The 25363-nt window shown below is 33.4% G+C and overlaps 3 protein-coding genes across 3 annotated transcripts; all 3 read right to left on the bottom strand.

Annotated features, from left to right (window-relative positions):
- Window positions 1–16448: 16448 nt before the first annotated feature.
- LOC131663657 (valacyclovir hydrolase-like) lies at window positions 16449–17686 on the bottom strand. Its single transcript, XM_058934171.1, has 5 exons — window positions 17567–17686; window positions 17386–17473; window positions 16990–17310; window positions 16654–16909; window positions 16449–16583 (listed from the first exon to the last, which is right to left on the bottom strand). Exons 1-5 carry the CDS (start codon window positions 17684–17686, stop codon window positions 16475–16477), a joined length of 894 nt encoding a protein of 297 aa, XP_058790154.1. The 3' UTR covers window positions 16449–16474.
- A 2931-nt stretch (window positions 17687–20617) lies between these two features.
- Window positions 20618–22511, bottom strand: LOC131663496 (valacyclovir hydrolase-like). Its single transcript, XM_058933944.1, has 5 exons — window positions 22430–22511; window positions 22239–22329; window positions 21813–22133; window positions 21466–21721; window positions 20618–21380 (listed from the first exon to the last, which is right to left on the bottom strand). The coding sequence occupies exons 1-5, from the start codon at window positions 22463–22465 to the stop codon at window positions 21290–21292; spliced, it is 795 nt and encodes a 264-aa protein (XP_058789927.1). The 5' UTR covers window positions 22466–22511; the 3' UTR covers window positions 20618–21289.
- Window positions 22512–22727: 216 nt separating this feature from the next.
- Window positions 22728–24719, bottom strand: LOC131663497 (ubiquitin-conjugating enzyme E2 C). Its single transcript, XM_058933945.1, has 4 exons — window positions 24481–24719; window positions 24154–24268; window positions 23878–24082; window positions 22728–23524 (listed from the first exon to the last, which is right to left on the bottom strand). Exons 1-4 carry the CDS (start codon window positions 24582–24584, stop codon window positions 23400–23402), a joined length of 549 nt encoding a protein of 182 aa, XP_058789928.1. The 5' UTR covers window positions 24585–24719; the 3' UTR covers window positions 22728–23399.
- Between the last annotated feature and the right edge of the window lie 644 nt (window positions 24720–25363).

Below are 25363 nucleotides of genomic sequence, written 5' to 3'. Positions count from 1 at the left end.
GTACACGTTCGCGCGCACACACACTGACGTTTATCTTATACATGCTCTCTAGCTGCACTAGTCATGCAATTATAATGTTCAAGAGAGAAACGTTGCTGTATATGCTGTGCGTGCGTGCGTACGAGCCTGTGTGTGTGTGTGTGTGTGTGTGTGTGTATGTTGGTGCACTGCACTATGGGTATACGTTGACGCTAGCCTCTCGCTGCATGTACGTAATGTGCTTGTTTCTTTTTATACGATGCCAAATCAAATTCTCTCTCCGTAGGCGCTGAGAGCAGATTAATGTTTATGATCCAAGATTGATCAGCTATTGACTCTGTATCTCTAAACGCACAAGTGTTGTATTAAAACTCGCGCTCGAGTATTTACGAACTTGTTTTATTTGATCACTATTTCTTATTCTGTCTCCACTCCGAATTATAAAAGCTTATATACCTACTTCTATGTTTATGTGTGAATGGAGTTTATTATATTGTTGTTTACGTCTCGTGCTTTCGTAGAGAGGATGCCTTCAATTCATTAAAGAATTGTCTCGTATGAATTCATTAATTTCGTCAATCATGAGCAATTGCTTGTATTTATTATTATGAGAGCTGTAATTACAATGTCCATTCGAATGACACACTTATGCGTTAATTATTCTTTGTCATATTCTACTTTTAATATTTTTGGGTGTTTTCACCAATTAACATTAAAATTCATCGAGTCGAATTATAATTTTTACGGAGTGTGTGTGTGTGCGTGCGTGCGTGCGTGCGTGCGTGTGTGTATTTTACACTTACTCTCAATAAATAAATAAAACACGGTAATTTATTACGAAAGAAAGAAAGTGTATATTTAAAAATATCTACGCGGGGTTAACATGTACTTGCAATCAGATATTCGTATCAACGAACTTCTCGAAAATAAACAAATTGAATAAATAAATCGCTAAATAAGCCTTATTCAAAACAAAAAGTATAAAAATCCAAAACAATATAAAGATAAAATGTAAAATTTAATGTTAAAATAAAATAGTCTAATAAAAAGAAATTTAACGCTCTTGTAATTTTTCTTGAAGAAAGAAAAAAGCATTAAAAAATGAACTGAACACATAGTCATTAATGCATTGCTGTACATATATCCAGTTAGAGTATAAATATTTAAAGTCACACTAATGACTGTAAAAGAAAAACAAATCGAGTATATATAATAATATACGAGATTGAAAGGCCTGCCTGTAGTAGTAGGTATCAGCGCCAATTAACTTTTTAATTGAAACATGAAAGGCTCACAAGCTTGATCCAATTACGGCTTGGCGATCATCGTCGAGTCATTAGCAATCGCATGAGAGAGTAGCGTACACGTGGTTTCTTTCTCCCGGGCGACGAGCTGTCTAAATGTAACTGTATAATACTCTCTCCTCTGGCTGCTCATGTGCAAGCCTGCGATAAAGAGCTTACGATGAAAAGCTACCCCTTGCCAAGTGGACGTCACATTGACACAGAGAAGGGATGAGATTACATCGTAGAGAAATCATCTCTTGCGTCAGCCGAGCGATGCGCATACAGGTTGTCTTTTTTTTTGGCTTTTTTTCATAGTTTAATAGCGGGGAGGGTGAGTCGACTGCCACAGCCTGCTATCACCCCCAGGGATGATGACTCACCCCCAGCGTTGCCACTCGCTCGCCTTTGGTTGCATGTATCTACCCTCCCTCTTCCACCACCACCCTCCCCCTCTGGAACGCTCTTACTCACCACCGCTTTTGCATCTAGCTTCAAGCGGCTTTGTTTTTTCTCCCTTTGTTTCAGCTTTTAGCTGTGCTGAAAGACTCTTTTTTAAAATATATTTTCTTGCTTAACAGATTTATGAAATGCCGGAGATTTGATGGAGTTGCACTTGCCAAAGAGTTATTCTGCGTACAGAATATTGTATAAAGTATTGTATAAAATGAACATGAAAATATGTGGATCCGAAGTTCCATGGTATATATTTTCTAAAGAGAAGTACGAAACAGGGTACACGGTATAACAAAAACAAACAATTTACACGAACATATTATTATCACTAGGCCAGATGAAAGATTCAAGTCTGATACGTTTCATTTGCTCAGGGCATCGCGTGCGTTCAATTAAAACTGCACGACAAAGAGGCAGGCGTATACACCTAAATTTAACTCGCAAAACTAAACAGATAGCGAGAGAGGGACGACTAGCACAGCAAATGTACCTCGCGTCTATAGCAAAATGTGCGTCACCTCCATATAGATGAAATCGCGAGTCCGTAAACGTGCGAGAGAGGCGATGCCGGTAGTGCACGTTTCGCGCTAGGGGAGGCCTAGAGAGACGGAGAAGAAAGTCGACATGCGTGACTCACTCTTCTCGGCGCGTACGCGCGTATACGCATACTATAACGCGCTCCGAGAGTCATCGCGAGTCCAACCAAATCGTCAAATCGATTTGGACGTATACATTGTCTCTATAAGTCGCTTCTTTGTGCGTGGCTATGCGACTTTTATTGACCAGCCGTGCTACGTTAAAACTCCTCTTTACAGTGTGAGCTCGGCACGTCAATACAGCAAATTGGATACGATCGGATCGCCTCTCTTTCTCTCTCGCACGTGAGAAATATTTTAACGACGGCAATAATCGCTATAATATCAGTCTCAGTCGAACGCGTGTTTGACAGGCTCAAGGTCATTCCGACAATTGAATTCACAATGAAATCTTGATTTTCTTTAGTGAATTTACATTTTGTAAAGATTGTAATAAAAGTGTTTGAACTAACATTTAAATAAAAACATGTGTATCGACGTGCACCTCATAAAAAACTTGAAGCAGAAAAGACGACAGTCACTATTCCTGTTTTAAATATATCCATTGCGATGATGCTTTGTTACCTCGATGTATTTAAATTCATTAACAGCCGTTTCGTGGAATTAATAATAAAACTTAAAAGGACACATACTTTTACGGTATTATCGTTTTACACTCTGAAAAACCGCACAATCGACTGATCATTCAAAGTATTTATCGAGCTATCAGAGGCGCGTGAATAAATGATCTCTTTCGATGAAAAAAAAAAAAAAATAACGCGGAGGTTTGAAGCTCGCGGCAATGCGATAGCGTTGGCATAGGAGAAGGAGCACCCTTTGCCAATGCGATTTCTCAGGCCGTGTCATGCCCGGCATTGCTTGGCTTGGGTGTGGGCAAGAAATAATAAAACGCGGAAAGATATATATTTCTCTCTCGCTCGCGTTGTACAGGCATTCTCGTTATTACACGGAACGCTGCCGCACACTCGCGTAATGGACGCTCCCGTCGTGAATATGCCCTCGTCACGGCAGCTCGCAGGCCGCAGCGCGCGGCTATGAGAAACGTCCCTCCGAGTGCTGCCTTCGCGAGCGAGCCGTATTTCATGCTTTGTTTTATCGTTGCCGTTGCACGCGCGCGTTGCAGCACGCTCGCTCGCTTGTCCCATCGGCGCGGGTGTCACGCTTCGGGGGAGCTTCGAACGCCGGGGTGCGCGCGCTCGGGCGGCTCGTTCCTTTTTAATTGGCGTCGTCGTCGAGCGCGGAAGCTGCTCGCGCGGACACGGGAGGAGCGACGCGTATAGGCACCGCGAACGACAAATATTTACCGGAGGCCGGGTATATCGGCTGGCCGCGGTGTATAAGGGAGCACAAGCGGCGCGGACGTTTTGTTGCAATGCGCGCAGATAGCGGCGCCGACGCATGCAGCTCGAAGGCTTGTCTCCTCTCGCGCGAGAGTTGCAAGCGAGTCGTTCGCTCGGTGTATACCTATATACTTCGTGCCGGCGACTCTCTCGTGTTGCCTTATATGTATGGAACGTACAGTCGTCGCCTTCGCTGCGCTCTCGCTGAAAAATTCGCTGTGCGTGCGTTACACGCTCTGACAGTGTGCGCATCAGCAGGGCTCGTTCGTTACATTGAAAAAAAAAAAAGAGTCAAGGGAATTCTTTTTCCTCCTCTTTTTTTTCTCTTCAAACTCACGCTGTTATTATAACGAGAGGCACAGGCCTGCGTTTGAGCAACGTGATTTCAGTGCTGCGTAGCTGTAAAATTTAATTGTTAGTCGATCTTTTTCATCGCGTTCGCGGTATAGCAATTACAACGAGAAAAGTGAATTGAACCTCTTACGTGCATTGAAAGAAAGGCATTAGTAAATCCCCAGTAGGAAATGTCCAATCAAGATTGAATGTCACGCGTAAAACCGCTGAGACGTACAATTAATACGTGAAATTGATCGCATAATGTCCCTTGAATAGCTCAATAAATATATGCATATACTACCTAAAAAAAGTAAATAAATTTTCGACAACAAAGACAAAAGAGTTCGCCTGAACGGCATCGAAGATATCGACCGACTGCTTTGCGTGCATGGCGACGGAAAAAAAGTTGACGACTCGACGTGGACTCAGGATTATCGACAATTGTATTATGGGTGCGTGCGGTATATGAAGTAATTAAGCCCGACGCGAGAACCCGTAATTGCACCTCGGACAGACAGACTAACAGGGCCGAGTGTGTATGCGTCTGACTGAGAGAAATCGCGGATCTTTGTGTATGTGGACTGCGAGTTTTAACGGCGCATCAGCAGGCAGACAGACGCGAGGCATGCTTTAACGGTGCCGGACGCGGATCGAAGCGAGGCGCGCTCGAGCTCGTGCCGAGAGAGCAGCGAGATTATCGGCCTCTGTATGGGTGCCTGCATTCTCAAGCTTCGATCTTGATGCGCACCAATGGAAACCCCATCAGCATTTCTCTCTCAGCGCTCCCTCGTTAAAGTACCTGACCTATCGTTTCTTTTCTCAACTCTGCGCTGCGATCGATTTCATTTACAGGCCAATAGATTTTTTTCTTTTTTTCGTTTTTTTTTTTTTTTTTTTTCATAGTCAATTAAACGGTTACACACGGATCAAAGCTTATCAGGATCTGCAATCGTGCCGTGGGTATCTATCGAGTCTCGTCCTGTGATTTGACAATATAAATTTCGTTTCCTTTTCGAGGCGCCGTCGAGGATGTATAGAAAGAGGCAGAAAATAGGAGCGTGAAAGTAGATCGGATTCAAAGCTGCTTCTCGCTCTCAGCAGAGAGCTTGACACGTAGAAAACCAGCGGGATTGCCTTTAGAACGAATTTCTCGTACGGGTGCAAACTTGAAACGGAACGGGATACGGATTTAATTGAAAAATAAAATGCTCGACCTCGTGGTAACGAAATTTCACGTTTGTGCGTCGGCGCGATCAAGTGCCAACGTAATGAGATTATCGCGGGCAACGACGATGGAACAACGGAGCGAACTCAAGCACGAAGCCCGAAGTCACCGAAGTAAAACGCTCCGCCCGCGTCGCGGGCGTCTGCGTCTGTCGTGGCAATTGGCACAATGGTGCGCTGTTACGCAACGGGCGGGGATCACCGAAGAGGCTTGCTCGCCGCCGCGCATACAGCGAGCTGCACGCGCGCGCGCGAAATGGGAGTAAAAGGAAATGACAGATCGCGGCGAGAGCGCCGCGCGTACATGTAGGATAGCCTCGTGCGGCAGCCGCGCCGGCCGAGATATCAATATTGCGCTCGCTGCTGTATACGTCGCCGCGTTGCGCAAGCGAATCTCGCATGTTCGCGCGGACGCGCGCACGTACACAGGACGTGGTCGAGCCGAAAGCGCGAGCAGGCCGATACGCTCGGCTTATTATCTCATTGCCTATTGTTCTTTGGAACGGAGCTGACTGCAATGACATCACGCTCGCACTTCAATTAGCGCGATGCTCCAGATAATGATTTAGCCGCCGCCCGCTCATAGCTGCCGTCGCGCTTGCCACGGTGGATTGCCTTTTTCACGAGCCGAGCGGCACAATATGCCAATTGCTCTCTACTCTTTGCTGGGCTTCGCCAAGTTATTGGCAAAATCGAAGCCGGCTGTAACTCATGTTAATGGCTTTGACGGAATTTACGGGCGTTTAATTCATCGACGCTGCCTTTTTATTTGCGATCCCAGCGCGCCCAACAAATTTTCAACCGAAGAAGGAAAAACAAAGAAATAATGGTTCTGCCTGCGCGCCAAAATAACGCGAGCCATTACTCAGCGGTTTTCGTTGCATTGAGCCCCGATAAAAGAATAATAATAAATAAGAACGGCCGTCCTCGAATCGACGCCTCGCAATCTGGCCGCACATCGGACGGCGACGCCAGGACAAAACGGACCGATGAGTCCACGTGGCTAGCGAATCGATCGCCAGAGGGGTGGTTTCCGCGAGCTACGTAGCACACAGCCAGCCGACCTTTATTTCGGAGCTGCGCCGCCTATCTAGCAGCAGGTACGCGACCACGCACGGACATATTGAAAAACCAAAGAAACAAGGAGGGAAGGCGGTGTCGCTCGCGCGTGTACGCTACTCGTGTTTATTGATCGAAAACGACAGGCACAGGGCTGGCGCCGCGACGCTTCCGTCTGACGTGACGCTCGACGCGAGGCTCGATTGAATTGTGGATATTATTATTGAGCGAGCTGTGAGCACCGGGCTGCTCGCGTGCCTGCGCTCAACTTTTGACTTTCAGGGAAAGGTGCTGTGAAGTTCGACGGGAGTGTGTAGGATTGATGTCTGGATGGAAAATGACGAATCGAACTTTGGGAAATGTTGCGTAAAGCCCTCGACGAGCAACAGCTCGTTTCCTCCATTTTCCTTTTTCCTTTCCTTTCGATTATATAAATTGAACATTTGTCCTGGATGATATATACCTTTACGCGCGAGTGTGCCTCGAAACGGAGTTGTTTGCATGTCTTTTCTCGGTCTTTGAGTCATAGACTAAACTCACGATGAGATCAGATTTGTTGACGAGCTGTATTGCGGTTTCGCGTTAATTAAATAGCTATAAAGATATTTTCTTTTTTGACGAAAAAGGCGACAAACTAATATTTAAACGAAATTTGCGGATCGCGAATGGATTTTTGCAAACTATACTCATTAGCATATCAATTATAATTGGAGATTAATGCGAACCAAAATAAAATACCGGATTCAGTGATGACACAGGCGTAAATTTATGAATTTGAAAATGCACATATCTGTGTTAGCGAAATTGACTTATTGCAATATTAAAAGACTCAATTGTCAGTGAAGAACCACTGACACGTGACCTTAGAACACAATGAAGAAAAAAAGAGTGTATGTATGCAAACGAGGTGATCTAGAGTGCAACAATGTTAAGGATGTTCGCTGGCAGAAAACAATGTCAAGATGAAAAGCAGAAAACGACGTCACGGACGATATCCTAGTCAAACACTCGTGGAGCGTGTCAGGAGCTTGCGCAGAATTGCAAAATAGCAAAAAATCACCAACGAAAATAATAAATCCCTTTGGAATTATTTCAGCGGTCGATGAAGCAACACACGACGTCTGGGTGCTTTACATAAAAGAGAGATAGAGTGGCTCGAAGGGGGTAATGATATCGAGGCCGCAAGATTTTGATAGCGCGAGGGCAACAGCAGTTCGCCGACGAGATCGAGTCCCCGTCGCTTTCTCGCGACGTATATAGTCGGAAAAAGGAGCTGTGCCCGAATCGGCGCAAGCTTCCGTAAATGGTGACGTCCTCCTCTGTCGTCTGGCGAAGGGGGGTTTTCGAGCTGCCGCCGTGCGCGCGTGACTCATCCCCGCGAGAGAGCCGGGCAGCGTTCTTATTTCGCCGTATTCTGCGCGCATCTACACCTTCGAAAGCCAATACTTGCGATATGTCGCAATCGCGCGACTTCGTTTTTCGTCTGCGCGACTGACACGGACGATTCTCGCGCTACACGCGTCCGACTGAATTTTAAGCGTAAACTCGTTACTTGCAAACACATTGTGTCCAGCGTGTAACTGCGCGACGGTAGCTTTTTGCCCATTCCTTAATTATGTTGGAAAGCGAGCTGCGCGATGGATATATGTGGCACGACGACCTCGTGACAAAAACATCTTGAATGCACGCTCGTTTCACAAACTATCTTCATGCCTGCTTGCCGTTGTCATGGATGATTTAAAGCCTTAGCCAAGCCTATTTTCACTTTTGCATTTGTTTATTGCGAGCTTATTGTTAACTGCAACGCTTTAGGGTACAGTGAAACTTCGGCAATGTGAAACTCGGTACCGAGCTTAAATTTCGATTTATCTAGACTTGATGAACAACTTTTGTAATTCAAAATTTCAAGATTTATTTAGTCAAAAAGCGACAATGTGCAGAATATCTTCAATTTATTTCAAAATTATTCATTTATTGTTAAAAAAGATGTCACATTTCGCTTTTTCAAACTTGACTCATTGTCAACAAGTTTTATATATATTGCATTATATTGTTATTTATTTTTTCAAACTTTTTATGTTCCTTTATATATAATATTATTTATATTTTTTTATCATCATATTATCGTATACTATAAAATTTTTTGAATTTATTTTCATTTTACTTTTAAAAAGAGAGTTTTGAAAAATGATTAGTTAATCATCGAAGTTGGTGATTTGGCTTGCTGATATGACGTTAGAATTGGGCGCAATAATTTAAAATTACCTCTTGTCAATGCTAATAAAATTCATCGACTTTTCGATTGTATTGAGGAATCGAGTAATGAATATTTGATTTAGCTGACATTTACTTTAATTTATAAATATGATATGTCATTAATTTGTCATATTTAGAATCAAGAATTATCGTTTCGTTACTGATAGAAAAAAATCTTATTTAGTATCTATAATTCCAAAGTCATAAATAAAATTTTATTCATAAAAATTGTAACAATATTGTAACAATATTATAAAAATTTCCTGTACAAAAATAAAAATAGAATGCTACATGGTAATACTTGTGTTTACCAATTTTCATTCAATTGATTATCATATAACATTAATTTCTAACGGAGGCAATATTAAGTGCTAGTAACGGTATAGAGACTACTGTAGCTATGTAAATAGCAGACTTCAGCAGGCTTTCTGTAATAATAACCTTATTCTAGTAGTTTGGGGATAAGAATAAGTATATTTGATTTTCTAGAATAAGTAACGTTAAATATTTAATATCCTACATTTATGTTCAGCAAAAGATTTGAATTCAGTATAAATATAGAAGCTTTCAAGTGTATGGTTATTCAATAAATATTACTTTACTTTTCCATTCTTTTAACTAAAGCAAACTATCAACCATACTCAATAATTCAATTCTCTTTATACCTAAATTTCTATAAAGATACTGGTTACATACGCGCTTGCGATATAACTTTAATTCTTCTCACATAATTAAGGATAAAGCTCTTATTTATTATATCACATAGTTAAAAAATGTGTGTATGTATTGTAACATTAATTCAATCCATACGCACTTTACTATAATTAAATGACTAATTAAAAAACTCTTTGATAGTGCTTTTCTTCGTTTTCGCGAAGATAAATTATAGGAATACGCTAAATTTTCAAATTTACAATTTTTTTCAATGCGCAATAAAATTACATGTATAGATATGTGCATGTACAGTTATAACGATGTAGCGACCTCTCTCCAGTGAAACTCGTTTCTTCGTGGTCTTATCTCTGTTCTTGGCAACGCGAGATTGCAAATAAAATGTGTGCACTTTTGGAAAGGCTAAAGAGACACGAGAAATGAGCTCTCTCGCGTCGCTGCGTGAAACCACTGACCATTTTCTTACGTTCTCTGACGTTAAGTGATGAGTCAAATGTTTTTTTTTTAATTTAACAGTATTGCGCTTGCACGTATATTTGAATGAAAAATAATTATCATCGTGATCGTTCAATCCAATCGTGGCTCGTTGTTTTTTCCATCAACAACGAATTCACAATAATTATCTAGCTAGATTGTCTCGTCAGAGCTAAGGAAATTGCATTGCCGCTAATTTTAATTTTACTGGCGGCAGTGCAATTTTATTAGCCACGACTGCGCACTCATGACGAATCAATGGAACATAATTCAGCATCACCTACGACTGCATGACCGTGATATATGCGCACACACACACATACATTTTCGGTTACGGGAGAAATCATGTGGGCAGCAAAAGCTGAAAAAAGTCAACTGCTGCTGCTGTTGTCATAGGAATTTCGGAACGACGACGCCTACGTGCCTTATACTCCAACAAGGGCGTTCTTTCTCAAGTGTACTTCGTTTCTGAAACTTGGAATCTTTACAGTGAAAAGCAGTTATAAACATCCATGAGTTTGTTTGGAAAAAAACAACTGGAAAGCAATTTGCTTTCACGATTTGCTTAAACAATGGCATTTCAAACGGTACTACTAGTTTTTCGAAAATATAGGTAGTATTTCTAGGATTCAGTGACTTGAAATAAATAAGAAACATTCGTTGCATTAATATTTTCCTTGGCGGATTGGTACTCGGTTTTTGAACCATATGTATTTCAAAGTCACTTAAAGAAATTAGATTTATATTTTTAGGAATAATTTCTCAATGGAGTAAAAAAGGTTTAATATTATTTATAAGATTTAGATATAGAATAATATTATTTCCCGTATATTGAACAAAATCCGTTATTCAGATAAATTGAATAAAACTTATGTAGCCTAGCTACATCATGATAAATTTTAAGCACCCTTACTTTCTATCTTCCACGTTGGATCGACAAGCTATTGAAAAAGTCCAGTTGGATTTCCAGCTGGATATTCCAGAAGATCCAATTAGATATCTAGGTGGACTAGACGGAATTTCGCGGTTAAAGATCCTCTATTCTATAGCATATGATTTTGGTAAGTATTATATCACTGAACTCATTTATAATTAATTTATAAAACCATGACGGTATGATGTTATAAAAACTCGCTTACATTTTCAACGTACAAATAAATTTAACGATGACGCATTGACGTGTGACAATTGCAGTGACCTAAAAAATATATATGTAATACAAACAGTATGTGCTCAATCGAATATAAATAATGTGACACGGTGGGCCATATTTTACTTTTATTCTTGCCTGTGTTTTTTTTTATGTTTCATAGTATTAAGTAGAAAATATAAGAACGATATGAGAACCTTGTCTATTTGATAGAGACTGAGTTGAAGCGTAACCAAGGGAAATTACCTTTAAGTTTTCTATCCGAAAAAATGAAACGCATCAAGAAAAATTTTATCTCATTTCACGATTATTTATTAATAATTAGATCTGTCGACGTTCACTAAATTTTGATCAGTAATCAAAGATTTGAAATTAAATGTCTAATTGAATTGCTATTTGATCCAAGAAAATAAAGAACCTGCCATTCGAATCGGTACACGTTTGTTGAAAAAAACAAAAGACTTTCGCACATAATTATTTTTCTGATGTTGTCGTTAGTGTCTCATATACACTCGCATAGAAAATCATAATACGAATTTAAGAATCTATCTTTATTATTGATTTATACGCTTATTTTTATTATAGAAATTATATATTATCTTCAGAATATTTTAAACGAATAATGATTTAATATTCTATATAATATAATAAGTATAATAAAGAAGTATACGATTATAATTTTCAATTGACAGACAAGCATAATAGTATGTCAATATAATATTCTTGTACATATTCATGCAATAGTATTTCATTACTTCTCCATATAAAAAGTAAAAAATATTGCATCAAACAACAAAATATAATAATAAATGAAAGCATTACTTTTGAGTCGACCAAATTTCTAATCTATCGTAAAAAAAATCATTATCAAACTTCATTGGAACAATATAATATTTAAGTTAACAAATTATTTAAATTATTATTATTTTATAATGATCGTAAATATTTAAATTATTGAACACGTTAACTCATTTTTTAATTCGTAAACATTTCCCATATAATGAAAAGAAAATTCAAGACGCTCAAATTGTTTGAAGTAGAAAACTCGCATAAATGAAACAACAATTGAACATACATAATCGAGACGAAGTATGGAAGAACACAATGATATACTACAGTATATAATTAGGATAGCTTAATAAGCCAGACCTGTTTTTACCAAACTAGCTTGTAAGTTTATGTGAACAGTTTGAATAAATATGCATTTAATATTATACAGATACCATTTATATGACTCATCTTGCTAATTTTAATAATTTTATTATAATGAACATTTTTATTTTATTTCAGTTACTTATTAGTCAATTCGCAAAGACCATATATTGTTTCCTTTGGACTTTAAGAAATTGGGATCGAAAAAAATACATTCATCATTTAATAAAGGTTTATTTCAGGGGTGATACTCATATTATTCTGTACTAATAATCTTTCTCAATTATTAATCTATCTCACCGGTAGTCTTTATTAAAGATGCGTATGTTTTATTTGTTACCATTATTTTCTTGTTTTCAATAATAAGCATCCTAAATTCCAAATAACACTATACTTTGTGGAAAAGCTACATGAACGGTAATTATAAAACCGAATAGCAACCATCGCAGAAACGAGGTGGAAAAGTTTCAGAAAGGTTTTAGCGACCTCTGAATGTCCGCTTCGGTTTCAAAAGGTGAATCATTGAAACGTTTCAATCTTGATCTGGAGAACGTTGCAGCAACGTTAGTCGGTAATGTTTTTGCAACCTGTCTAAAACCTTCCTACAATATCTATAAACGGGATTTTCAGACTGGTTAAAAGATGGATATATGCATGCAACGTCACTGGAAAGTTTAACAAATTTTTTTGAAAAAACAATTTCTTTATGCCTTCAAAAACTGAAACGTTTCTACAACGGCAAGAAACTTATCGACAACGAATTTGAAACGTCACTGCAAATTTGCATATACGTTGCAAAAATCAATTAAAAATAAAAATAACGAACAAAAAACGAATAAAAATAATAAATTTATCTAAAAATAATAAATCAAATTGAGTAATAAATTGAATAGTATATCTTAGTATCGATATCCTTTATACCGATTACCCTAGAAACCTAGAAAAACTTCAATAGTTTCAGCATAACAAAAGCCTCTTTTTTTCGTGAAGTAGGGGGTTGCTGAGTTTTTCTTCCACACCGACTATGTCGCAATATAATAAAGTGCAGAGCTAATCTTGAAAAAATCTTAAATTCTTTTTGAATTCATAATACAGTCAAATTTTAATATTAGACGGAACGTTATTTTTTTAAATAGCAAACTTGAATAAAATAACATTTTTTATCAAGACTGAACGTTAAAATTAATAAAAAATGGTTTATTTTTATCATAAATGTATTGTAATTGACTTAGATTTTCAATTGCTATTTATTGTACATATTATACAAAGAAAAATATGCACTTGTTTCCGTTAACTATCATATATACGCGTACCTTTTTAATGGTTTCTGATGCAATAATTTTAATATCATTATCATATTAACTTATACAATTACGTAAATTGGATTCACCTTAAATTATGATCACATTAAATTACGGATTCACATTACATAAAATAACATGTAATACGATCCAAAAGCAAGTGCAAGAAAATTAAAAAATAACATCACGTAGATGTAAGTTGCTTTTTAACTTTATCTCTTTTAAGTTTATCACGAATGCTTTTGATATGAGTAGTATTTATTTTTCAACTGGGGCAGCATTGAGTTAAAGCACCATCTCTTTAAATAATTTGGATAAATTCTTTGCCTTTTTCTAGTAACATAGATATGCTAGAAATAGTATCATCAAATATATTATTGAATCGTCTGAAAAAATGTTTCGATTAAATTAATTTCATAGTTTGTTTGAACAACTTTGATTTACGTGATTTGAGTTTAAAAAAATTATAATACTGTATTATACAGTAAGAAAATATTTTTTTATCAACTAACGAAACAGTAATTATTATTAGACACAAGTAAGTTACTATTTTTAATAGCAAAATATTGGTTAAATATACTAAAATGTAGTACAATCATTGTAAAATGAATAAATTGAAGACAATAACAGTTAAATTGAATTTATTCGTTGCTCAGTACCCAATAAATAAATAATTTTGAACCCGTGCCTAATTTTGATACCACATCAGTAAGGGACTTTCAACATAAGAGCCATCGGACATCGGCAACAGACGTGCACGAAGGTGTAAAAATGAATTAATTGTTTGACATTTATTCGGAAAATAAAAATAAATATTGCACATGGTCTTTTCAGACTACGCAGAAATCTTTGATAAGATAATGACAAACAAGCAATTTGTTTTATTAACTCAGTATTTGTCCAACATCCTATCTCCGATGTCCGATGGCTCTTATATATAGGAAGTCTGAGCCAATCAAATCAAACGTTTAAATTTCAATCGTCCACCAACGATGGCTGTTCGAAAGATATCTCTCGGGTCCCTAAAAATTATTTCACCAAATTAGTGTGGTTTAATCCAAATTCCCAGTTCCAAAGATAAATTTTCAAACTTTGTCTTATGCTCGATCAGTGTCGTACTTACTGAAGTGTAACTTAATTCGAATGCTGACGAAATTTGAATTGTGGTGCATCGGAGTCCTCAGGCACCCACAGCCATTAAAACGAAACGAAACGAACGAATGCTGACGAGCTTTTCATTAATTAGTCGTACAAGGTATATGAGTGCAACCTTTTGACATATAACCTCTATATCTCTAATTCTAAAATAAGTAAATAAATAAATATTAATTAAAAAGTATATTGCATTTACCTGGTCAATTATCAAAGAACACAGTCATAACTCAAAATGATTTAATAAATATTATACAATAACCTACAATTCTTTAATCTAGCTTTTTACTACCATAATTGGTATACTTAATTATTAAATGTTAAATTTGATGAAAAGCTCGTCAGCAGTCGATTACGGTTGAGTATAGCTCAGCAAGTACAACACTAGATCGAACATTATACGGCGATACGGTTGCACAGTTTGAGAGTATATCTTTGGAATTGGGAACTCGGATTGAACCGCAATAATTTGGAGAAATAATTTCTAACCAAGCACAATCAATGAATGTTGGAGTTTGAAAAATTTTTTTTCTCTATCCTTCTCGGCTTCGCCTCGGCCGTCATACCACCTTCGTGCGAAAGTTCCATTTTCCCCCCTTGTAAGAAAATCTACTATTAAATGGCCCTCTCCGAGCCCAGGCCTTTAAAGGAAAATCATCCTTGAATATTCTGATTATTTATAGAAAAATAATTACAAAAAATAAAAAATTTTTAATAGAGAATTCAGATCAAATTATTTTGGAAAAAAACCCGTTTTTTTTTTTATAAAAAAAGAAAAAAAATGAATAAAATTGAAAATAAATGTGAATAATTGTTCTGAAATATAAATACATGTATTAAAATCTATAAACCCTATTTTCATACGTTGTATTAACGTTGTATTAATAAGCAAACTATTGAAATTTGAATAAAATTACAAGTTGAATAAAAAATCATTCACTACGACAGTTTAAACTAAATATACATTAGAAAATCTGTAAATTTTGTTAGCGACTTTCTATATAAGAGCCATCGAACATCGGACGTAGGATGTTAATGAATACTAGGGTAAAAAAACGATCGTTTATCATTATTTTACCAAAGATTAGTACATGATCTGAAAAAACCATGTGCAATATTTATTTTTATTTTACGAATTAATATGAAATAATGAATTCATTTTTACACCTTCGTGCACGTCTGATGTCCGATGTTCAGTGGCTCTTATGTAGAAAGTCCCTTATTCATCAACTTCATGATACAAGACACGTAATAATCAGTAACACATGTTACAATTTTATCATCATCATAATTTACTATAATCAAAAATCCAATTAAGGAACTATAAATATGGCTTTCCACGATTCTTTCACTCATATTACCAATAGAAATGTCATATAACATGAATAATAAATTGTAAAAAGTGAAATGTATTAAAATTAAAACGGTGTCATATATTATTTATTGCATCGTTCAATTCTTGATTTGAGTGATTTTAATGAAGAAAATTTAATGAAAATTAGATAGTAGTTAAAATAATATAGAAAATCAAAATAAATGTAATAGTGAATTCCACATTTTTTATTTACAAAATAGCAACTTTTTGGCTGTATTCAGATATTTACATCTTTGATTCACTTTAAGTTAAAAATTACTATATTACAATTATAATTATCGGAATTTTTTAAATTAGAATTATTCGTAAAATTTCTATTGCGTCTTATCAGACAACACTACGATAAACTTATATCTTCTTTTTCATGGGAAAGGGAGATAAAAAATTTCTAATGAAAAATTGAAAAATATATTGAAGCTAAGTTACTGTTGAAAATATTTTCATATAACTTTTATGGAATATAAACATAAAACAAGATTAGAAATATAAATTTTTTATTTAATGAATTAAAAAAATCACATATATATTTACCATTATGAAAATTATATGTATATATATATACATATATATATATATATATATATATATATATATATATATATACACATATATACATTTTAAAAAATAATTTAGCACACCACCACTTAATATTTAATTTATAAAATTAATTCACAATTTTTTATCCTCTTCATTTATAAGAAAATTGTTAGCTAGAGCATTAAATTCATCTGCATATTTTAAATGCGCGTTATGCCTACCGTCGTTGAATATTTTAAGTCTGAAATTGGAAATTTAGTTTGTTGTGAATATATAATTGAAATCTATTCTTAGCAACAAGAAAGACATACTTAGAATTTTTTATGTTTGCTTTTATATAATGAGGATGTTCTATGGGAATGATTATATCTTTTTTTCCATGTACAATTAAAGTTTGACTCTTTATTTTACTCAAATCTCCTTTACATATGTCACCATTATTATTTTCCACAATAAATCTCCTTGCATCAATCCAACTGCTTAAAGTATCTTGCAAATATTTCTCTCCATAAATTGTTATTAAAGATCTTCTCACTCGTTCTGACCATGTACTAAGATCTTTTGATACTAAAATTATTATTATCAGAACATTTATATATAATTTTCTTTTAGACTAAATTATAGTTTTCATGACAAGTTTCAATTACTTTCATATAGTGCCATTTCTTGAGGTGTAATGTATGTATGTGTTGCTGTAACAATAATTTTTCTAACATTCTCAGGATATGTTGCAGCAAGAATGAGAGATGTAATCCCACCATCACTCCATCCTATCAATGAAAACTTATCAAAACCCAAAGTTTTCATAAAATTACATGCCCATGTAGCATCTCTTCTGTGAAAGTTTTTGGGAAATGTTCTATTTGGTGGCTTAGACTTTCCATATCCAGGTGGATCCCAAGCAATTATTGTCAGCTTTTCTTTGTTAAGATTATCAATTTGAGGTTTGAAATCAGTCCATATGGTGCCTGATTGAGTCAACAAACAAGAATTTGTAGATATTCAATGTATATATCAAGCTATTATACATACAATGTTTATACCCATCATTCCTGGTAGTAAAAGCACTGCATGTTCTCCTGAACCAGTTTTTACATAATTTATATCAACTCCATCTACATTTACTTTGTACTTTCAAAATTGATATCAATGGAATATTTATTACATAAAAATTGAAAACACATTATTTCATAAAAATATAAATGATTGTATATAGTAACTTACTTCAATTGCAGTTGCTTGCGTCGATAAATTATTCTTTATTTCTACACATTCAAATTGTAATTTTTTTATTTTTTTACTTTTTATCAAAATGTTTGAGAGACGCTTCATCACTGTTGACATCATAATTGTGAATATTTTTTGTTTGCTATCACCTTAAGCGTATGCAGATGACAATTTATTATGTAAGCATGAAACAGACTATCTATAAACGTGAAATATCTTATTATCTTTTGAGATTGGTAGTTACAAAAACATGGCTACCAACAAGCTATAAGGAGTTTATTTAATTTTATAGTATTTTCAAGACCATTGAAATGCTTTTAAACAGAAAAATTTGTTTATTTTATTTTTGAAAATTTTTTTTTATTCAATCTAGATATAAAAAATACATCGTCTCCATATGTTAGCAATTATGAATAGCGAATTACTTGCTAATCTTAATATACAAAAACATCGGAGAAAAATGTATATAATTATATTTTTGTCAAATTTACAAAATTTATTTATTAAGATCTCTTTACAGAAAACAGTTTAGAAACTATAAAATATAATATTTTTTAAATTTTATTCCTATGCCTCATGGAAATTCACATTAAAATAATTATTGATTCATCGACTTTCATATAACTCTTACAAAGAGAAAAAGAGTCACAATTGAAGATCAAAGAGATGTGATTTTTGATTTACAAACTATATAATAACAATTTTTAACTCAAGAATAATAGATTCATAATTAGTAACAAACAATAATTACTTGAACTGAAAACTCAATATTCAGGCAATATAAACATATAGTAACTACCTTTTGCCTCAAAACATGACGTGTTGACTGACAAAGGAACGTTTCCAACTTTTCGCCTCCGATTTTGCTGAAATTTGGATATGTTATAGCTAATTAAAAAATAAAAAAAAGATACGTGTATTTTTTTTCGACGGAAAAAACTTTCTAAGAGGTGAAAGCCATCTTCGAAAATCACCTCTCAGAGCAGTTTTCTATAAATACTTTTGGTTTCAATTAATATTTTTTAATGAAACAAAATAGAAGCCAGTTGCTTTTTCCTAAGAAAATTTGTTCCATTTTGTTTCATTGAAAAATATTAGTGGAAACCAAAAATAATAATAGAAAACGGCTCTGAGGGGTGATTTTCGAGGATGGCTTTCACCTTTTAGAAAGCCTTTTCCGACGATAAAAAAAAGAAAAAAAAACAGGTATCTTTTATTTTTTAATTAGCTATAACATATCCAAATTGTAGCAAAATCGGAGGCGGACAGTTGGGACTGTTCCCTTGTGAGCTTACCAACATTATTAGAAATGCTGATGTATAAAATTATTGAAAGTTTACACAACACTACTACTAAATTGTATATACTGACAATTACGAGCTAATTAAAGCAATAGAATTTGATAAAAGTAAAAAAACAAACATAAATAACATTGATAATTTAAATTTGACAACAATAACACTTTAATCTTTCTTAAACTATTCTCAGAACAAACCGTTAACTTTCCGGAAGTAAAGATACATTTTAAAAAATTACTTGCCAGCCTTTAATAAATAAAGAAATTAAAAGTTAACACAAGCTAACAAATCTTTCTACGCGTAAAATGTTAAATGACACAAAATAGTATACAAACGTAATTCATTTCAGTGACGTTATATATGTAAGATCTTCCATATGATTTCAATTACATGGTCTCTTTTTATGTAATTTTAGTACTTTATTAAATCACTAACACCCTTATCAGGGGGATAGAAAATAAATAATAAAGAAAACTATATAATCAACAGAAGAAATAGTCAGTCTCAGTACAGCATAATCTCGTGATAGTTCTGTGTCCGAAATAGAAAAAGAGAATAGAGACGAAAGAGATGTATTTAGGTATAATATTTTTTATATTCAACTCGTGATGGTGGTTTTTTTCATTTGATTTTTTTCATTTGATTTTTTTCATCCAATTTCATCAAATTTTTTTCATTGAATAAGTTTCAGTAATATAGAAGCAAAAAATAAATTCAATATTAATAAAATAAATCTATTGGATACATTAAAGATGATTTTGTTGAATAAAAATATATAATCTATTTGTATAATAATATTATAGTAGGGGCGAACTACTGGTACATTCAATCTTTTCTCTCTTCTTTTTTTCTTTCAAATTAAAGAGTTCAATTGGGGATTTTTTTTAGTAATGTTGTGATAATCTTATGTTTAGATTATCAGCTAATTTTTTTTAAGAGACGAGGCGGGAAACTGACGATTATTGATATTCTAGTGCACTAACATAGTTCGAAAAACCTGATATTTATATTTACTTTGTTTTATAACAAAGTGATCCTGTTCATACGATATACTTATGTACATTATGTAAATAGGTCCAATACGATACAACTTTGTATATTTAGAAGCTACATTAGTTCTAAAGGTCAGATTTATTAAAACGTTTTATGCATAATGTTTACCAACCACTTCTTGTAGTAGAATTAGTGTATTCTCATACACCAGTTTTCGATATAATTTATACTCTATATGTGTATATAATAATTTATACTGTATACATAGTATAAATTATTATATATAAGTATATACTACATTACAATTATTTTTCCTGAATTATTTTTGTAAACATGAACATATTTCAATTACATTTCCTTATAAATTACTAATCTCTGGGAAGTGCTTTGTATGGAAGATAAATATCACTACAAATTATTTTGACATTATCTATACGCATATGATAATCAATTAGATTGATATTCAATAAGATTGAATATACCAATGATAATGACTGAGATAGAATATGCAGAAGACAATTCATAAGATACTTTTGGATTGTTTATTAGATATATAATACTGTACATGCTATACGTTACTATACTCTTACATTTAATTTGAACATTAAAATATTTATAAAAAATATTTTATAAAATATTTATTTGAATATTAAAAAGTTGAATGTAAATGGATTTTTAATTTAAAAATTTTTATCTTTCATTTTTCTTATTCAATCAAAAAATAACTTAAAATTACTATATATATGGTATCCCAATGTACTAATGTATTTAATGTACTACTGTATCCTTTTACAAAGTTTTATTGAATAATATATATGCATGAAATATTTATAAATGATTTTTGTAACCCTTGTTCATAGAAAACTTCCATACTAATTTCTATTTTTATTAAAAGATTAGTGATGTCAAACTATGTTGCAATAGATTTTGTATTTTATACAGCTATTCGTTAGTGGAACAAAATTTTATCTTCACAAGTCTGGTATGGAAAAGGCCATACCTCAATGTGTGTTTTCTCTCATTTTCTACTGTACCTAAATCTTAATATTTAGTACTATAAATACCAATATTGAGAATGAAAGGAGAGAAGTATTCGTATGTAGCATTTTCTGGACTGGATTTTAAAATATCATATTTTTTCTTAATTGAATCAATAAAGACCTAATAAATAGGATGTAAAAATATATTAATTGCAAAGTTTTATTTATTCGTTTTTATAGATTCACTCTGTGTTCACTTAAAAGAAGATTTCACAAAAAATATTTCAAAAATTGCCATTTTATAGTTTACAACTTTACACCTTGTTCAATTAAGACAGAAAATATTGTTATCCCATATTTTATAAAAAATCACATTTTTCATATCACTTAAAGTCTTACATTAAAGAATAAAAGCTTTATGTTTACCGGAATCGTAGCTTTGGATCCTATTAATCAAGAAGGTAGTTATAAGCCATGGTATTGAACTCATCTGAATATTTTAAATGTAAGTTATGGGCTCCAGCTTTAAATATTTCAAGTCTAAAATACAAAAAAATTATAAGTTATAGCATAGAAATCTATCAGTATGATTAAATTTATTTTTCGAGATAAAAAAGAATAATACTTGGAGTTTTTTATGTGTGCTTTCAAGTAGTCAGGATGTTCTCTAAAAACCATTGTATCTTTTTCTCCATGTACGATGAGACTCGGACACTTTATCTTGCACAAGTCTTCTTTACAAATATTACCATTATTATTCTCAAAAATAAATCTCATTGCATCAATCCAATTACTCCAAGTGTCTTGAAAATATTTTTCTCCATATATTGCAATTAAAGGTACTCGCATTCTTTCCGACCATGTTTTAATATCCCTTAGTTCTAACAAAAATAGGTATTAAATAATTTATGTATTGTATTATTTAAATTTAAATTTAATTTAAATTGTAATTAACAATAAAGTTCTAATTACTTTCATATATTTCCATTTCTCCAGGTGTTATGTATGCATTGGTTCCTATAACAATCATCTTTCGAACATTTTCAGGATATGTTGCAGCAAGAATGAGAGATGTTATTCCACCATCACTCCATCCTATCAGTGAAAACTTTTTGAAGCCCAAAATCTTCATTAGATTGCAAGCCCAAGTGGCATCTCTTCTAAAAAAGTCTTTAGGAAATGTTTTCTCGGGTGGTCTAGATTTTCCATAACCAGGAGGATCCCAAGCCACTATTGTTAATCCTTCTTTGTTGAGAAACTCAATTTGAGGTTTAAAATCAGTCCATATTGATCCTAATTGAATAATTAGTTTCAGTCATGAAAGTAATATAAGTTATGGTAAAAACATACACATTTTAAAGATCAAATTGTTCAAATTTATTTGTATTAAAAAACTACCTATTGCCCCTGGCAATAAAAGTACTGCATGCTCCCCTACCCCAGCCTTAGCATAGTTAATACTAACTCCATCTATATTTATTTTTTTTTCCTGTAATTTTTAACAATACAATATATTTAAAAATAATAGATAATCAATTAAGAAATATTCCGTCATTTCTCAATGAAATGGGTGATAAATAATGTCTTACTTCAATTGTGCTTGCCTGTGTTGTCAAATTATTCATTACTTTAATATTTGGTAATTTAAAATTTGTAAGCCCTTTACTTTTTACGAAAATCGTTGAAAAATGCTTAACAGTGGATAACATGATTATAAATGTTTTTAATATGAATGTATCTAAGTGAACATCTTTTCATCTACATTATAATGTGAGTAAACTGATATCTTTTAACTTCAGATACATTCTACCTGCCAAGTTTTACTTTATACTTGGAAGATATTATAAATGTTTAAAATTATTGTAGGAAGGTCCACTTAAAATCAAAGACTGATACTTTTTGCTCTATTTTATTCAGTTGAGCGTTGCAAGTTACATAATTGATGATCAATACAGATTTGATATTGATCAATTTTTACTATTTGAGTCTAAATGGTAAAGATTGCAAAATTTATGGTATGCAAATATACTAGCCTTAGAAAACACTATTTAAAAGTATGCATATGAAAAATTTATAAAAAATGACGCTCTCCTCATTCAATAAACATAAAATCTACAAAAATTAATGATAGTCTTTTGAATTTTAATTCACATGTTTTACAAATTAAAAATGAAATTGTCAAAGTGCTCTTTGTATTGTGATACAGTGATAAACTTATAAAATAATAAATACAAATAAAATTTCCTTTACCTATTATATAGAGAGAATCAACGTATTTGTATAATATTTTTAAATAATTTATACCTCTTTTTAATTAAAAATTGATTCATTATTAGGACTCAGGAAAGTTATTTTATAATTGCTGTTTTATATTGACTAAGTTTTAGCAACACAAAATTGTGGAAAAGTTCTTTGAATTTTAAGACATAGCACAAAACTATGCTCATTTTGAATGTAATGACTCTTACTACCAATCAAAATAAATTTTTCAAAACAGATCTTCTACAAGATTAAATGAAGTGAAATGAATGATTTATGAGTGAGAGTGAATATTGCTTATCATGAACTTTGTTCTGGTTTATTTTGTGCTTTGGAGTATTCATCAGTCAAATGTTTCTTGTATTTTTTCTGGTCTTTCCACAGCTCTGCTGCAGTTGGATTTAAAGGACTATCATTGTTTGGTTCTGAAATCATAAATATACAAAATTTAGAAGTATATTTACAAACTTGAAAAAAATATAATTAAATCTAAAGCTACTAAAGTATAAGAAACACGAGAAAAAATTATTTTTTTAGTACAAGTTCTAAAAGATTTTTAGTAAATATGAACTTGATTTATTTTAAATTTTTAATTTATTTTAATTTAAAATTTAAAATAAATTAAACTTTTAATTTAATAAATTACTTTTAATAAACTTTTAATAAATTAAACTTTTAATTTATTTTAATGTAAAAGTAAAGATCTTAAAAAAACTAATCTTGAAACTAACTAATAATAATAATCTAAATTTTTTATTTAATAGTAATAAACACATACCACCAAGTAGTGACTGAATTGATAACAGGATTGTTCGTACGTCATAAAGAGCACTCCACTTATCCTTTAAAATGTCTAAACATATATTACCAGCATTATCAACATTGGGATGAAAGCAAGGAGTGATGAATCGCACAACAGGTGCACTGTATGGATAGCTATGAGGAAACTCTAATGCTAATTTATAAGTCAAGCCAGCATACACCTGAAAAAATTAACAAAATATTGAATCATTTCAAGGTTAAAGCTTGATTACAAATGATGCGGAACACGTACTGTGTCAATAGGACCATGAATAGTTCCAACCCATTTGAACAGATTTTCTCCGTCTGGAAAAGCAGAAACGCCTTTTTCCGTACTCGTCATCAACACCATAAGTTCCTTTTGCAGTCTGAAAAATCGCGTGAACAAGTTAGTTTACAAAGTTGTAGGTTATGTTTGATTAACCGTCTTTTAGGCGCCAAAATTTCAGCCAAATATTGGGGAAAAATCATTTTCAATGACGAACGTTATAAAATTGGAAATTTTTATTAAACGAAAAGCGCGTGAATATGATAATGAGAAATGCGAATTGATGGGTTTTAAATCATCACCCTTTCGTACCGTTTGCTCACTGCGTGATTGTCTTTGGGCATACTTAATGACTCTTCTTGTGATTTGCCTGATGCCCCGCGCGATGGAAAGTACGGATTGACGTTTTGTGCCATATCTTTCGACAAAACTGATAGTACTATCACCAAAATCGCCTCTAGACGATCCAAAGTTCTCGTGTAAGGTCTTCGCTTCGCGAGATGCACAACAGTCACTGGAAGTTTCAGAAATTTGAATACCTCTGCCCGTACTAGTCACCGTGAAAACATGCAAGTGCACTAACGCATCAACAGCTGTTTATCTTTGACGCCATATTATACGCATGCGCTATTAAAAATGTACGTTTATGTATTTATAAGAAAATTTTGTAATAATTTTTACAATATTCATGATATATTTTGCTCTGAAATATAACTTTTTCGTTGAGGATAATATACTCGATAATGAGAATAAAGATGCAAGGGTGCTTTACTTTTATAAACGAGGATCTTGATTATTACTAACCATTTATTTGTTGAAGTTTGAATTTTATACTAGGTTTGTTTTATTTATCGCGCAATATATATGCGTACTAAAGTAATGCTGCAAATATATCGTAACGTTCATTCGCAAACGTAAGAATTCATTTGAAATGATACTCATGGCTCAATGGATTAAACGCTCAGTTCAATATACTCTTAGCAAGTACAAACCCATCACCAAGTCTGTAACGTCGCACACATTAATTGCAATATTCTCAGTCGGGATGTATATGACGCGTGTCTTGAGCTGATTTCAATTTCAGATTGCGAAAATGATTATTATTAAACGAAAAGTAACTGTTCTACGAAGAAAACTCCAGTAAATTAATTTTAAATGGAACTTATAGATTAACCATCTAAGTCTTTATGTATTA

This window comes from Phymastichus coffea, unplaced genomic scaffold (assembly GCF_024137745.1).
Source record: "Phymastichus coffea isolate CEN01 unplaced genomic scaffold, Cenicafe_Pcof_1.1 PCOF00036, whole genome shotgun sequence".
NCBI classification, from domain to species: Eukaryota; Metazoa; Arthropoda; class Insecta; order Hymenoptera; family Eulophidae; genus Phymastichus; species Phymastichus coffea.
Note: the sequence above shows the minus strand (reverse complement) of the source record. Positions and strands in the feature narration are given on the sequence as shown.

Excerpts from the sequence above, each read along its gene's own strand:
- LOC131663497 (XM_058933945.1), bottom strand. The coding sequence starts at position 24,584 with ATGGCACAAAACGTCAATCCGTACTTTCCATCGCGCGGGGCATCAGGC. Across the intron at positions 24,083-24,153 it reads TTCATGGTCCTATTGACACA|GTGTATGCTGGCTTGACTTA; the intron begins GTACGTGTTCCG and ends TAATTTTTTCAG. Across the intron at positions 23,525-23,877 it reads AATTCAGTCACTACTTGGTG|AACCAAACAATGATAGTCCT; the intron begins GTATGTGTTTAT and ends TTATGATTTCAG.
- LOC131663496 (XM_058933944.1), bottom strand. The coding sequence starts at position 22,465 with ATGAATAATTTGACAACACAGGCAAGCACAATTGAA. Across the intron at positions 22,134-22,238 it reads TTTATTGCCAGGGGCAATAG|GATCAATATGGACTGATTTT; the intron begins GTAGTTTTTTAA and ends TTATTCAATTAG. Across the intron at positions 21,722-21,812 it reads AGAAATGGAAATATATGAAA|AACTAAGGGATATTAAAACA; the intron begins GTAATTAGAACT and ends TATTTTTGTTAG.
- LOC131663657 (XM_058934171.1), bottom strand. The coding sequence starts at position 17,686 with ATGTCAACAGTGATGAAGCGTCTCTCAAACATTTTGATAAAAAGTAAA. Across the intron at positions 17,474-17,566 it reads CGCAAGCAACTGCAATTGAA|TACAAAGTAAATGTAGATGG; the intron begins GTAAGTTACTAT and ends CAATTTTGAAAG. Across the intron at positions 17,311-17,385 it reads TTTACTACCAGGAATGATGG|GCACCATATGGACTGATTTC; the intron begins GTATAAACATTG and ends TGACTCAATCAG.